The sequence below is a fragment of the Cebus imitator genome, unplaced genomic scaffold (genome assembly GCF_001604975.1).
Source record: "Cebus imitator isolate Cc_AM_T3 unplaced genomic scaffold, Cebus_imitator-1.0 Scaffold85, whole genome shotgun sequence".
NCBI lineage: Eukaryota > Metazoa > Chordata > Mammalia > Primates > Cebidae > Cebus > Cebus imitator.
The window spans coordinates 3780722-3796854 of record NW_016107400.1 but is presented as its reverse complement, the minus strand read 5'-3'; the positions used below and the strand labels follow the sequence as shown (position 1 = coordinate 3796854).

The following is a 16133-nucleotide window of genomic DNA, read 5'->3' as shown; positions in this document are numbered from 1 at the left end:
TAGTTCCCTCACTCTGATCCATTAACCGTGGTGTTTGTCAATGAATAGCTATTTGAGCAACTATCTGTTAACAGAGCTTTTTTGCAACTGGGTTCTTGCAATCAATAGTTTTTAAACATTTTCTAACCACTCCACTCCTATACCTCAAATAATCATAAGGATACAGTGGACGCTTTGGTTTTTATTTGTCTGACTAAATGGAGTCCAGCTATGTCTTTTCAGTGAGGTCAGGTTACCGTTTCAGTCTGTCCATATCCTTCATAAATATCCAGGCCCGTCTTGTTTCTCCATTGTTCAGTCACATCATTAGTAATTGGTTCCCCAGCACTCACACAGTGCTTTAAGCTTTTAAACTTATAGCTTTTCAGAAAACAGGTCAGTTAGATTAGGAGGAAAAGTGGAGAGAAGTGAAAATTAAGGATTATTTCTTATGAACTTCAATGTAAAATGTTTTAGTTGCCTTTTCATTCCTCTCCCTAGCACAAAATAAACCACTTTACCCCATATATACATCTACTATATAATCACAAATATTAAAAATAAAAATTATATTAAAAAGATAAATCATTCTAATATCATAGAATGATATTAGAACACCTCAAATACTAGTTTTTCTTCCCCCTTTTTTGGCAGGGGAGATAATTTATTACAAAGAAAGTCATTCTAGTCTTAGGAAAGGTACCCCATAACAACATTTTATTTTATTTTATGTTTTATATTTTCATGGAATGCTTCACAAATTTGCATGTCATCCTTGAGGAGGGGCCATGCTAATCGCTCTATATCATTCCAATTTTAGTGTATGTGCTGCTAAAGTGAGCACCATAAAAACACGTTAAATCAGCAATGAAAAGTTTACCAATTGTTTGGTTAAACTTATTGTCAGATATTTATACAATGGAATACTATACAGCTATAAAAAAGAATGAGGAAGCTCTTGGACAGTGCTGTCCAACAGAACTTTCTGTCGTGACAGAAGTACTCTGTAATCTGCTCTACCCACTACAGTATATGCTAGCCCTATATGAGTGTTGAACATTTGAAACATGGCTAGTATAACTGAGAAATTGAATTTTTTATTTAATTAATATTTATATTTAAATAACTAGCTGTGGTTAGTGGTTACCATATTGCACAGCACAGTGCCAGAATATATTGTTAGGGAAAAAAAAGCAAGGTGCAGAACTGTGTGAATCTTTTGATGCCATTTATGTTTATAATAGAGAAGGGGAGGCTGGGTACAGTGGCTCACACATGTAATTCTAGCATTTTGGGAGGCCGAGGTGGGCAGATCACCTGAGGTCAGGAATTTAAGACCAGCCTGGCCAGCATGGCGAAACCCCATCTCTACGAAAAATACAAAAAGTAGCTGGGCATGGTGGTGCACACCTGTAATACTACATGCTCAGGAGGCTGAGGCAGGAAAATCACTTGAATAGGAGGCAGAGGTTGCAGTGAGCCAAGTTGGTGCCACTGTACTTCAGCCTGGGCAACAGAGCAAGACTCCGTCTCAAAAAAAAAAAAAAAAATAGAGAAGAGGAGAACACATGCATATTAGTTAGTGTATTTTCAGGGAGAATTGACAAGAAACTGGAAACCCAGATTGCCTCCATGGAAGAGGACTGGGTGACTGGGGACAAGGTTTGAAGCAAGACTTTTCACTATGTATTTTTATATACCTGTTGAATTTTTTTCAACTGGTGAATAGTGAATTATTTCCTATTCAAAAATTAAATAACATCAATTTAAATATATTTATGTGTGATATGTGATATAACAGGAAATAAGTAGAGGTTGAGTATCCTTAATCTTGAAATCCAAAATCCAAAGTGCTCCAAAATCTGAAACTTTTTCAGCACCAACATGATGCTCCAAAGAAATGCTCATTGGAGGATTTTAGGTTTTATATTTTTGGACTAGGGCAGCCCAAACAGTATAATGCAAAGACTCCAAAATCTAAAACAATCTGAAATCCGAAAGACTTCTGGTCTCAAGCATTTTGGGCAAGGGATACTTAACCTGTATTGGGTCTTCATCCTGGGTTCTTGGCCCAGAGCTTCTAAAACCTTTATAATTTCCCAAGCAAGGGGTATGCTAGGAGTCTCTTTTGTTCTCATATTTTGTCTTTGACTCCGGTTCCTGACACAGAGCTCCTAAATTCTGTGGAATTTCCTGGGTGATAGAATCGTCTTTTGTTCTCATGAGGCAACTCATATGGGGCTCCCGTATGGGGGTTGGTCACCAGAAAGGCCAAGCCAGGAATAGAAGCTTGGCACTTTCAACCCCACCACCATCCTTCAGGGAAGGGAGATGTGCTGGAGATTGACTTAATAATCAATCATGCCTACATAATGGAGCCTCCAAAAAAATCCCTGAGGTATGAGGTTTGGAGAGCTCCATGTGCTGGAAAGGTAGTACACTCCTACTCCACAGGGATGGAAGCTGCTGCACTTGGGATCCTGTGGATCTCACCCTATGTACCTCTTCATCTGCATAGCTATTCATCTGTAATCTTTATCATATCTTTTATAATAAGCTGGAAAATGTAAGTAAGTGTTTTCCTGCATTCTGTGAGCCATCATAGCAAATTACTAAACCCAAGGAAGGGTCATAGGAACCTTTGATTTATAGCCATTTGGTCATATGTGGAGTTGACAGCCTGGACTTGTGATTAGCATTTGAAGTGGGAAACAGTCTTGTGGGACTGAGTTATTAACCTGTGGGATATGATGCTGTCTTCAGGGAGATAATGTCAGATTGAATTACATCATAGGACACTCAGCTGATGTTGGAGAATTGGTCAATGTGGGAGAAAAATCCCTTACATCTGGGGACCAGGAGTATTGAGCATTGTGAATATAGTAAAATAGTGGCTGCTGGGAGCTGAGCTATGAGAATGCAAAGGCATAAGAATGATACAATGGACTCTGGGGACTCCGGGAAAAGGGTAGGAGGTGGGTGAGGGATAAAAGACTACACAATGGGACAGTGTACACTGCTCGGGTGATGGGTGCAACAAATCTCAGAAATCACCACTGAAGAACTCATGCATGTAACCAAACAACACCTGTTCCCCCAAAACCTACTGAAATAAAGAAAAAAAACAAAGAAAACAGGTGGTTGTTTTTCTTTTCAGATTACCAATGCACCCTTTCAAATAGAATTAGCAATAGAATAAAAGATATAAACCATATTTTCTATCTGCCGGGATAAGGTTCCAAACAGAAATAAGTTCTCTACTTTCTCAGCTCAGAGAAAGCCATCATCCAAAAGATTGACCATCTTTTTACCCATAACCACTGGGCTTGGAGCTATAGATGTTGTGGAACCCTCACTTTCTTCTTGTTTAGGGGAGCCTGTTCTGGACACAGTAATTATCATTCACAGAATGCAAGCAAGAAGGAGAAGGAGGAAGAGGAGAGATTGCTAAATCCTGTGTCTACTGGCTTGGAGCTATGTTTTCAGGCAGAAAGATCCTTGATTTTATAGCTTCCTCTTCTCCCCTCCCCCCACTAAATGCCTATTTACTAACATTTCTTACCTGGTCATATCATTCTGTACAAGCATTCGGTATGCAGTTGGTGCTGAACAAAAGACTGTGATGGGGTACTTGGAGAGTGTCTGCAATTTAGAAAAAGCAAACTCTTGGTCTTACTACAACTTTAATAAGTGCTTAAATGTCTTTGGTTGGCACAGCACAATTTAAACATTGTTTATGTTAATGTAAATGCATTCTTACTTTTTCTTGTAGAATCATTCCTCAGTGTCTGTAAGATTGGCTCCAGGAATGCTTAAGTCTCTTATATAAAATGGTGTGGTATTTGCATATAACCTATATACATCCTCCCGTATACTTTAAATCATCTCTAGATTACTTCTACTGCTTAAAACAATGCAAATGCTATGTAAATATTTGTTACATGGTATTTTTTTAATTGTTGTATTTTGTTTTTTGTTTTTCTCCCCAAATATTTTCAATATGTGGCTGGCAGAATCAGGGGATGCACAACCTGTGGATATAGAGGGGGCCAACTGTATCTTTTCAGGCTTATTGACTTTCTGGATGTGACATATCTTATATTGTCTACTCTGATCTCTGAAAGTTGCTTTATTCATTAGTTCTGTCAGCCATACTGCTTAATGCACTGCTAAATATTGACCTCCTTGTGCTCTGGCTTACTTGAAAAATAGAAGTTGGCTCAAAACGGGGTAAATAATGTGCGAATACACATGCTCCCTGGATCCATGGAGAAAAAACACTACTCCATGCAGACTTTGCCCAGCCCGTATCCGAGGTATTCCACATCACGTCTGAGGGTGTCAAATCTAGCCAGAACCTGGAGAAACAAAGAGTATCCCTGATGTACATAGGAAAGCAAATATAAAAGACCAGTACATGGCCAGGCACGCAGGCTCATGCCTGTAATCCTAGGACTTTGGGAGGCCAAGGCGAGCAACTCACCTGAGGTCAGAAGCTCAAGACCAGACTAACCAACATGGAGAAACCCCATCTCTACTAAAAATACAAAAAATTAGCTGGGCATGGTGGCACCTGCCTGTAATCCCAGCTATTCGGGAGGCTGAGGCAGGGGAATTGCTTGAACCTGGGAGGCAGAGGTTGCAGTGAGCTGAGATTGTGCCATTGCACTCCAGCCTGGGAAACAAGAGCAAAGCTCTGTCCCCCACCCCCACCCCCCCAAAAAAAGACCAGTACATAAGTCATCATTTTTGCAGTTTTGATACTTCAAGCTACACTTCTGTGGAAGTATACCTTCCATTTACAGATAATCCTAAACCGAAACTGCTGTGGGTGTGTCCAGTCATTTTCGGAGATCCAGTTGTTCCACTAGTAAAGAAAATGGCCATCATCTCATTGTGTTTCGTCTTCACACAGGTGTGGCTGTCACTGGCATGTCTGCAAGGGAAAAACTATAATGACTGCATGTTAAACACAGCATCACAGACGGTTACCACTGAAAAAGATTTGAGAAGCTGTCCCCTTGAACCTCTTCATGTCATGAATGAGGTGCCAGTGGCTTAGCTTGAATTACAAGGTAAAAGCCATCACTTTCTCTTCCGTTTAGGTGCTTTCTAGAATCAAAACTTAACTTTGTCCTCAAAAGCCCATTTATAATAGCTGCTTTCCCAGCTATTTATTCTATGATAAGGAAGGATTGAAGCATTTTTATCATACCTCCAGCAGAGTGAGGAGTCTGTGATCTTGCAATCATGGATAAGGAAGAATTTCTCCCTCCTCTCCCCTGTGGATGCTTTAAAATGTGATTTTTAAAAATAAGTATGTTAATACAATACATATTAGTAAAAGTCATGGGGACTGATGACTCAACAAACTACAGCCTACTGGCAAAATCTGGCCTGCCTCTTGTTTCTGTAAATGTTATTGCCCATTCATTGATGTATTATCTGTGGTTGCTTTCACACTACAATGGCAGAGTTGAGTAGCTGTGATGAGACTGACTATATGGCCTGCAAGCCCTTAAGTATTTATTCTCTGTCCCTTTTACAGAAAATGTTTGCTGAGTCTAGGTATAGTGGCTCATGCCTGTAATCCCAGCACTTTGGGAGGCCAAGGTGGGTGGATCACCTGAGGTCAGGAGTTTGAGACCAGCTTGGCCCAACATGGGGAAACCCTGTTTCTACTAAAAATACAAAAATTCACCAGGCACAGTGGCACACACCTGTAACCCCAGCTACTTGGGAAGCTGAGGCGGGAGGATCGCTTGAACTAGGAGGCGGAGGTTGCAGATTGAGCCACTGCAATCCAGCCTGGGCGACAGAGCAAGACTTTGTCTAAAAAAAAAAAACCTGCCAACTATGAAAGGATGGTTTTTCTGTTTCCCACAGGAGTGTCTACATAGTTCTGGATATAGTAAACAATAAGACTAAACAGGATCTAAAGCATCCATCCAGGGAAGAAAGAATTCCAGTTAAAGAGAAAGAAAACCTTTTAGTTCCAAAGGATAATCAGACTTCTATACAAGTCACACATTAGGGCAGCTGCACGCATACATATCAAGTGTATGAGAATGAGTGGAAACAACCAGGCCATTCATAAGAAATATAGAAAAGCTCTTAGTTTTTTTTTGAGGCAGTCTCTCTCTCTGTTTCTCTCTCTATCTGTGTGTCTCTCTCTCTTGCCCAGGCTGGCGTGCAGTGGCTCAACCTCCTGGCTTTAAGTGATCTTCCTACCTCAGCCTTCCAAGTAGCTGGGACTACAGGCATGTATCACCACGCCTGGCTGATTGTTTTTATTTATGTAGAGAACAGGGTTCACTATGTCTAATTATTTTTATTTAGGTAGAGAGGAGGTTTCACTCTGTTTCCCAGGCTGGTCTTGAACTCCTGCACTCAAACGATCATCCTACCTTAGCCTCCTAAAGTGGTGATTTAACAGGCATCAGCCACTGTACCTGGCTGAAAAGCTGTTTTCAAAACCTGACAGAGCTATACCAAATGTTCAGTCTATGATTCAATAATTATCTTAATTAATTAAAAACAGTATTTATAGTCATGTTCCTATCACTTCTGTTATCAACACAGTTGCCCTGAAAACCTGAGGCAGAGTTATCTTACTGATCTCTTACTAGAAGCAGTACATACAGAAGTGAGGAATGTAGGCTCAGCAACCATACTGCCTGGGTTTGAAACTTAGCTCTGCTAGGTACTAGCATTTGACCTTATTTATCTGTGTAATTATAGTATCTAGGTTGCTGGGACGTTTTAATGAGGTAATATATCTGAAATCCTTAGAATAGTTTCTGGTACATAACCATATCAATATAAGCTATGATTGCAATTACAACATTATTTTTATTAGACCAGTACTTGGCCTTTAGCAAGAACTCAATATTAGCAATTTTAAATGTTATAGGAACAAGTCTATAGTTGCAAGCATGCTCCCAGATCCTTGAGTAAAGATAGGAAGCTCATTCTAGTGAAGGACTTTGCTGCCAGCCCAATTCTAAGTCATAGTCAGTACTTGCCAAGAGTTCCAAGTAACCCATGGAAGCCCCCCAAGCTAGGCTTGAACATCAGTGAAATTCAGTTTTATAATTTCACTGATTAACATTAAGCGTTTTTCTTATTTTAACTTGATACCAGTGTTGGCTGTCAGCAAGGGAATGGCATAGGCAACACTGAAGGACTGACTGTGATCAATTTCCCTGGGAGATCATAACAGCTCTATGATTGATGCTGTGATGCACTTCCAAGATCCTTCTGCAGGAATGAAGGATTTAATCCCCACAGGAGCTGGGAGCCCTCTTTAGAGAATGCCTTGACTGAAGAGAGCTGCCTTGTTAAAGGCCTTGCCTCCTAGGGACAGCCCACATAATTACTGACCAATGTGGGTATATAAAGGCCAGGACCTATTGCCTTACCTGTGAACAGCTTTGGGAGCTGTTCAACCTTCAGAGGTCCCAGTGGGTTGACTGAAGGCTTTGCAAGGAATACATTGCAAATAAATTTCTTTCTCTACCCAATCCTACATTCTTACCCTTCCTTCACAGGTGTTAATACCAAGAGAACTCCTTAATAAACTTCTTATACACCAATCTCCATCTCAGGGGATCCCAGCCTGCAAAAAGCACCCCAAGCTCCTTACCACCTCAGAGTTTAGCACTATTAATACAGCAATAACTACCAATTGTTTCCTTTGCCTGTTGTTTTAATTTGCATTTTTCTAATCACTACTGGGTTGAATATCTTTTTATTGTTGCCTTTCCTTTTGTGAAGCTGTTCTGCAACAAGCGTGGCTACTCACTTCATCATCTCCTTGAGGTTCCCCCATCCCTCTCTGGAGTTCTGTGACACAATCAGCTTGGAGTGCAGATTTTCACATTTGGGTGCAATAGCATCTATTGCTGGGGCTAAAATATCATTGGTGATAATGCACTTTGCTTTTGAAGATTGTAGTCTGTAGAGAATGTCTTTCTGGGTCAGCTGAGTGGTTCCTGGAATTAAAACTGTCCCTAAAGGAGCAGAAAAGAAATGGTGTTTAGAAGAAAGGTTATTTTTCATTATGTTAGTTAGAGTAGTGTAGATAACATCCATACATTCTGTATTTCTCAGAATGAGTTAGTCAGTTTACTAGCAAGGTATCTATTTGTCTTACTTCCATTTATCTGCTTTTGCCTTTCAAGTCATTTCAGAGTCTATGACCCTTTTGGCCTAACATTAAAGCATGTTAAATACTCAATAATTATTCTTTACTTGAAGACCATCCATAACTTTGAGCTTGAAGAAAGTTTTGATTGAAAAGTAATATTACCCAATATTTATTGAGTATTTGATTATATGTTTTAACTCATTCAGTCCCCACCAAAAAAACCTAAAACAAAAAAAAAAACTATGAATAACTTGCCCAAGATATTACCTAAGTAGTAAGTGACAATGCAGGAATTGAACCCTGTAGCCTGACTCCAGAACTGTGGACTTGACCACTTCAACTTAGTGCCTCTTAAAATGTACATGATTGTTTTATAATTTCTTTCCAAAGGAAAGGGTGGAGGCATGCATCTTTTCTGTGGTTCTATTCCTGCTGGTTGTATATTAAACTGTAAGATAAAGTATAATGATTAAGAGTGTCCTGGAGCCAGACACACTTATAGCTGGAACTTGGACAAGCCACTTCACCTCTGTGAGCTTCAGGTTCTGCATCTGTAAAATGATATTATAATAATAATACTTCCCTTATAGGATAATTAGAGGATTAAATGAGTTAAAACATGTAAAGAACTTAGAACGGTGCTCAGTAAGCTTTGGATATAATTTTCTCAAAGGATAAATGGACTCTCAAAAATATGTAATCTGCCTCCTGGGCCCCACCACCCTTAGATTCCAGACCCTTAAGACAGGGATGGAGGTTATTCACTTTACAATAGGTTTTACTCTTCCCAGGTGACGCAGCAGGCAAGAAGATTGGGGAACATATATCTGCCATTCCTGGACTCTTGACACTGGCTCATCATTTTACTTTGGGAAGGACCAGTTCTCTCCAGCAGGGTTCTTCAAGAAACTAACAACCAGAAGGCAGAACCAGGTTCTTTAGAATATCTTTTCTTTCTAATCAGGGCAACACAATTTTTGTGAGGCTGTAATTCTAAGGTTATCCTTTAAAGATGTTCCACCTAGGGATAAGGAATTAGCCTACCATGACTTAACACTTTTATATAATTTAAAGATATTTTTTGACACTAAGCCCACACCAAAATAAATATATTATGATTATTTAGGAAAATCTCCCATCCAGCTTGGTTTAAATATGATCAGAAAGCAAACATTACTAACCTGTTCGCAGACAGGCCACATTTGTAAGCCACCACTCTGGGACCCTGGGCAGAATCAAAATTACTCGATCTCCTCTTTGTAGGGTACAGGCTTCTGAAAGTACATTGGCAAGTTTTCTGGACAGAGATCCCAGTTCCTCAAAACTCCATTTCACCTCTTTTCCTTTTCCATTGATCCACCAGAAGGCTGGATTTGAATGTTTCTTTCCAGCCTGAGGAAAGACAAACCAGTCATGGATTTAAAGGTTGTTATACAGCTAACTTCTGGGTCAGCTGACTTAGTGGAATATATTAGCTGAAGAAAATTCACAAGTCATTAGTTGGAACATGCATGGAGTATCGGGAAATATCTCTAGGAGAGACATCATCAAGATGGATGACTAAAGATGCCCAGTACTCACATCCTATCAGAAGGACCAAAACAGTGAGCAGATAACCACATGACAAATAGAATGTCAAAGGGAGAACACAGGAATTTAGCAAGGAAGTGACAAAACTCTCCAAGACCTGAAAACTAGGGTGAAAGCATAAAGGAGAAAGAACAGCAGCTGGCCAGGATCAACTCAGAGCCAAGAGGGACTCCGTATTCTCGGGAAAATGTAAATGGAAGATCCTCAGCAGTCCACATTCCCACCACAGATGCCTGAAATCCTACCTACAGGAGAGCCCCTCAGCCCTCACAGGTCCTGAGCCTAGTAAAAGCTATATAGTATAGTACGCTAGTACAGCATAAGATTGTTCTAGAGAGGAAATTCATACCATACTAGGTCCCTGTGGCACAAACCCCAGGACCCAAGCTGCTACATTATTTTAGAAACAGAGCTACCACCATCTTGCCTTGGGGCCAATAGCCCCTGCATGTCCACATCCCTGAGGCCCTGCTGACATCCACACACATTCACCTAGAGAGCTACAGCACTGCAACACCAGGTGGTTCCAGTGACATAACCAGGCCACTTGCACCCGAGCCTACACACAGCACTCTACCCCAGGGAACAGGAAGTCCAGCACATCAGGGAGGCTGCGCCCTAAAGTAAGGCACTGAAGCACACTCCCCAGAGCCTGAGAGCAGCCTTCCTGAGCCTGCTGCCATGAACATGATCTTGCCCCCTCTAGTGGCAGAGCCATTTTGTGCCTGCATGTGCCATCTGAGGACCAAAGGACTGGCCTATGCAGTCCACCACTACAAGTACCCATGTGCACTGCCAAAGGACCTGAGGACTGACCCACTTGAGGCTTACCGCCACTACTGCCAGTGCTCATGCACACTTTCTGGGAGCCTAAGGATCATCCTGCCTGGGACCCACTGGAACCACTGCTGGCACCCTTATGGTGAACAAAATAACACCTATCAATAACAATCTTGAATGTAAACAGTTTAAATTCCCCAGATAAAAGATATGGACTGTGTGGACTGACGGAATGGATAAAAAACAAGACCCAACTATAGGCTGCCTATAAGAAACTCACCCCACCTGTAAAGATACACGTAGATAGGGCTGGGCACGGTGGCTCCTGCCTGTAATCCCAGCACTTTGGGAGCCTGAGGTAGGTGGATCATGAGGTCAAGAGATTGAGACCATTCTGGCCAACATGGTGAAACCCTGTCTCTACTAAAAATGCAAAAATTAGCTAGGCATGGTGGTACGTGCCTATAGTCCCAGCTACTTGGGAGGCCAAGGCAGAAGGATTGCTTGAACCTGGGAGGTGGAGGGTGCAGTGAGCTAATATTGCACCATTGCACTCCAGACTGGTGACAGAGTGAGACTCTGTCTCAAAAATATAGATAGATAGAAAATGAAGAGATAGAAAATAATGTTTTAAACAAATAGAAACCAAAAGTGTGTAGGAATAGCTATGCTTATATCATGTGAAATAGACTTTAAGTCAGAAAACATAAAAAGAGGCAAAGAAGGTCATTATATAATGATAAATAGATCAATTCGGCAAGAGGATATAACAATTGTAAATATGTATGCACCCAACATCAGCACACCCAGATATGTAAATATCGTTAGATGTAAACAGATAGATAGATTCCAACACAATAATATTTGCAACTTTAACACTCCACTCTCAGCATTAGATGGATCATCTAGACAGAAAATCAACAAAGAAACATTGGATTTAAACTGCACTTTGGACCAAATGGACCTAACAGATATTTATACAACATTTCATCCAACAGCTACAGAATACACGTTCTTCTTCTCATCAGCACATGGCACATTCTCCAGAATAGACCATATTTTAGGGCACAAAACAAATGTCAACAAATTCTTAAAAACTGAAATCATACCAAATATGTTCTTAGACTACAGTGGAATAAAATTAGAAATCAACAACAAGAGGAACTTTGGAAAGTGTACACATACAGAGAAACTAAAGAGCATGATACTGAATGACCAGTGAGTCAATGGCAAAATTAAGAAGGAAAGCAAAAAATTTCTTGAAAATGAAGAAAATGGAAACATATCAAAATCAATGAGATCATGCAAATAGAGTGTGAAGAGGGAAGTTTATAGCCATAAACACCTATATCAGAAAAGCAGAAAGATTTCAAATAAACAATCTAAGAATGCACCTCAAGGAACCAGAAAAGCAAGAACAAACTAAATTCAAAATTAGTAGAAGGAAAGAAATGGTAAAGATCAGAGCAGAAACAAATGAAATTGAGGCAAAAATTATAAAAGATCAACAAAACAGAATTTTTTTTGAAGATAAAGTAGACAAATTTATAGCTAGATTAAGAAAAAAAAAAGAGAGAAGACCCAAATAAATAAAATCCTTAAAGACTATTATGAACAACTATCTGCCAACAAATTGGAAAACGTAGAGGAAATAGATAAATTCCTAGACACACATAACCTACCAAGATTAAACAATGAAGAAATAGAAAACCTGAACAGACCAATAATGTGTAATGAAATTGAATCAGTAATAAAAAGCCCAGAACGGGATGGCTTTACTGCTGAATTTTACTGAACTTTTAAATAAGAACTAACACTTTTTTTTTTTTTTTTTTATGAGATGGAATCTTACTCTTGTTGCCTAGGCTGGAGTGCAATGGCACAATCTTGACACTGCAACCTCCACCTCCCAGGTTCAAGTGATTCTCCTGCCTCAGCCTCCTGAGTAGCTGAGATTATAGGTGTGTGCCACCATACCCAGCTAATTTTTGTGTTTTTAGTAGAGAAAGGGTTTCACCATGTTGGCCAGGCTGGTCGTGAACTGACCTCAGGTGATCCACCCGCCTCAGCCTCCCAAAGTGCTGGGATTACTGGCATGAGCCACTGTGCCCAGCCTTAATGCTAATTCTTCTCAAACTCTTTTTAAAAACTGAAGAAGAAAGAATTCTTCCTAGGACATTCTACCAAAACTACATAAAGACACCATGCTTTTTAACTTCAAATCATACTACAGAGCTATAGTAACCAAAACAGCATGGTACTGGCATAAAAACAGATGCATAGACCAATGAAACAGAATAGAGAACCCAGAAATAAACCCACACATTTACATTCAACAGATTTTCAACAAAGATGCCAAGAGTATACACTGAGGAAAGGATATCCTCTTCAGTACATGGTGCGAGGAACAGCGGTATCCATATGACAATAGACTAAAACTAGAGCCCTATCTCTCACCATATACAAAAATCAATTCAAACTGGATTACAGACTTAAAATGTAAGACTCAGAATGTAAAACAACTGACGAAAACAGTGTAAATGCTCCAAGTCATTGGTCTAGGCAAATATTGTTTTTAATTTTAATTTTTTTATTTTTTAAAAATTTTATAATAAATTTAATAAAATCGGACAGCCTTCTGAGCCAGAGTAGGCTCTGAGACTCCCCTAGCAAATATTTTGGGGATAAGGATAGGAAAACAGGCAACAAAAACAAAAACAGACAAATGGGACTATATCAAACTAAAAAGCTTCTGATCAGTAAAGGAAGCAATCAACAGAGAGAAGAGACAAGATGTAGAATGGGAGAAAAGATCTGTGAACTATTCATCTGACAAGGAACTAATATCCAGAATATACAGGGAATGTAAATAACTCAACAGCAGTAAATAAATAAATAAATAAATAAATAAATAAAAACGCACAAATAATTCAATTAAAAAATGGACATAGGATCTAAATACACATTTTTCAAAAAAACATACTAATTGGCAGCAAGTATATGAAAAAATGCTCAACATCATTAATCATCAGCGTAATTCAAATCAAAACCACAATGAGATATCATCTTACCCCAGTTATAATGGCTATTATCAAAAAGACAAAAGATAACAAATGCTTGAGAGGATGTGGAGAAAAGGGAACTCTTAAACACTATTGGTGAGAATATAAATTACTATAGCCATTGCAGAAAACAATATAAAGCCTTCTCAAAAAACTAAAAATAGAACTACCATATGATTCAGCAATCTCACCACTGGATATTTTTTCAAAGGAAAGAAAATCAGTATATTGAAGAGATAGCTGCACTGCCATGTTTACTGTAGCACTGTACATAGAAGCCAAGATAAGGAATCAACTTACATGTCCATCAACAGATGAATGGATAAAGAAAACGTGGTATAGTATTGCACAGTGCAATACCATTCAGCCATAAAAAAGAATGAAATTCTGTTGTTTATGGCAACATGTATGAACCTGGAGGACATTATGTTAAGTGAAACAAGTCAGACATGGAAAGATGAATGCCACATGTTGTTACTCATATGTGAGAGCTTAAAAAAAAAAAAGAGCTTCACTGAACTTCAGCCTGGGCAACAGAGCAAGACTCTGTCTCTTAAAAAAAAAAAAAAAAAAAAAACCTTGGTCAGGCACAGTGGCTGGCTCAGGCCTATAATCCCAGCACTTTGGGAAGCTGAGGTGGGCGGATCACTTGAGACCAGGCGTTCAAGGCCGGCCTGGCCAACATGGCAAAACCTTGTCTTTACTAAAAATACAAAAATTAGCCAGTGTGGTGGCAGGTGCCTGTAGTTTTGGGTGATTGGAAGGCTGAGGTACAAGAATCTCTGGAACCTGTGAGGCTGAGGTTGCAGCAAGCTGAGATCATACCACTGCACTCCAGCTTGAGATTCTGTCTCAAAAAAAAAAGAGCTCATAGAAGTAGAGAGTGGAATTGTGGCTATTAGAGGCTGAGAAGGGTAGTGGGGAGAGGAGAATAGGAAGAAGTTGGTTAACGGATGCAAAATTATAGCTAAATGGAAGGAATAACTTCTAGTGTTCTCTAGCACTGTAGGGTAAATACAGTTAAGAATAATTTATTGTGTATATTCAAAAAGCCAGGAGACAGGATTTTGAATGCTCCCAGCACAAAGAAATAATGCATGTTTGAGATGATGGGTAGCCTAATTACTCTGATTTGATCACTACACATTTTATACATGTATCAAAAACATCTCTGTACCACATAAGTATGTATAATTATTACATAACTAAAAATAACAGAAAGATAATAACTTTGGGGTCCTTATTTCTAGATGGTGGAAGCCATGTCGTTTCTTTTGGCCCACATCATTTCCCATTTAGCCTGATCATTTTTCTTTACAATAAGTGAGAATCGTTGCATTCCTTTACATTTTCCTCAATGATTTATCTGTGCCTTCTTTTCTACCATTTCTGACTCCTGGAATTACTTTACATGCTTCTCCTTTTTGTTTTTGTTTTTTTAAAGTCAACCTAGAATTCTACATTTATGTAATCCAGGGTCTCTCAACTAACCATGGAACTATTGACATTTTGGGTCAAAGAATTCTTTGTTCTGGAGGCTGCTCTGTGCATTACAGGATATTTAGCAGAATCCCTGGCTTTTACCTGTTAGATACGGGTAGAAACTGCCTCCACCCCTGTCACAGCAACAAAAGTATTTCCAGACATTAGAGATGTTACCTAGGGGTAAAATTACTCCCAGTTGAGAAACTGTGGTCTGACTGGCCCTTGCACCATACCTTTTCCATATCAGTCCATTGGTCCAGGACATCATTAGCAAAGTTGAAATACTCTGGAATCTCCAGTTTGAAGTCCTGTTTCATGGATTCATAATTGAAGAAATTCTGAGGGGTTGCTGTTCTATTATCTTTATGCAGTGCCCTCACAGAACCAGAAATTGGTATGCACTGAAAACGCTTGGCATAACGTAGCATCTTCATGGTGACACGAACTAGCAACAGTTTTGTTGGATCTTTTAGCACTCAGGATTTGCACAGAGACCAGTCCATCTAAAAGACAAGCAAAAAGGATATATATTTGTTTCTGTCCCTGAAGGTAGCCATACCCCAAAGTGGCTAAGTTTTGTTATTATTGATAATCATCATGATAGTACCATTTTCTGAGCACATTCTGTGTTCTAAAAACTGTGCTCAGTGTTTTATATATACTTCATCATTAAATCCTCAGAGAAACCCTGTGAAGTGGGTACTATTATCATCTCTGTTTACAGATTGAGAAAATTATTTGTAAGAGGCATTGGTTGGATTGGAACCCGGAACTATCAGGTCCTAGCCCATTCTCCTGAATACTGTGCCCTATTGACTCCTATATGCATTTCTAAAGAAGTAAAAATCTGGGTCACCCACTTAATCTCACTGAAAGCAAAGGGCTAAGCCTTTTTGTCTGATGTCTTTCACCTGCAGATTTCAAAGTAGGGCAGAAATGTTAAGGAGCATTTTTCAAAGTGGATACTCTGTAGATGAAGCAACCGACAGTAGCCCAATAGTAGTACCAATTAGACATGAAAGCACTGTCACAGTTTATAAACTATCTAGTTTATAGGCTGCAATTCCCATGTTCTCAATAGGGGCCCA

At 39.5% G+C, this 16133-nt stretch overlaps 1 protein-coding gene and 1 non-coding gene across 2 annotated transcripts in view; both read right to left on the bottom strand.

Annotated features, from left to right (window-relative positions):
• The window catches only part of ACSM3 (acyl-CoA synthetase medium chain family member 3), a 28051-nt gene extending 12508 nt beyond the window's left edge, over positions 1–15543 (bottom strand). Inside the window, exons 1-7 of the mRNA XM_017534331.2 lie at positions 15279–15543; positions 9310–9520; positions 7784–7991; positions 4772–4915; positions 4181–4337; positions 3542–3621; positions 237–360 (exon numbers count right to left, since the gene is read on the bottom strand). Coding sequence (XP_017389820.1) covers positions 237–360; positions 3542–3621; positions 4181–4337; positions 4772–4915; positions 7784–7991; positions 9310–9520; positions 15279–15479 — 1125 coding nt within the window. The 5' untranslated portion in view covers positions 15480–15543. The remainder of the gene's footprint in view (positions 1–236; positions 361–3541; positions 3622–4180; positions 4338–4771; positions 4916–7783; positions 7992–9309; positions 9521–15278) is intronic.
• LOC119472104 lies at positions 718–823 on the bottom strand. The gene has a single exon (XR_005201215.1). It is a non-coding gene; the product is annotated as a U6 spliceosomal RNA (small nuclear RNA).
• Positions 15544–16133: the final 590 nt, after the last annotated feature.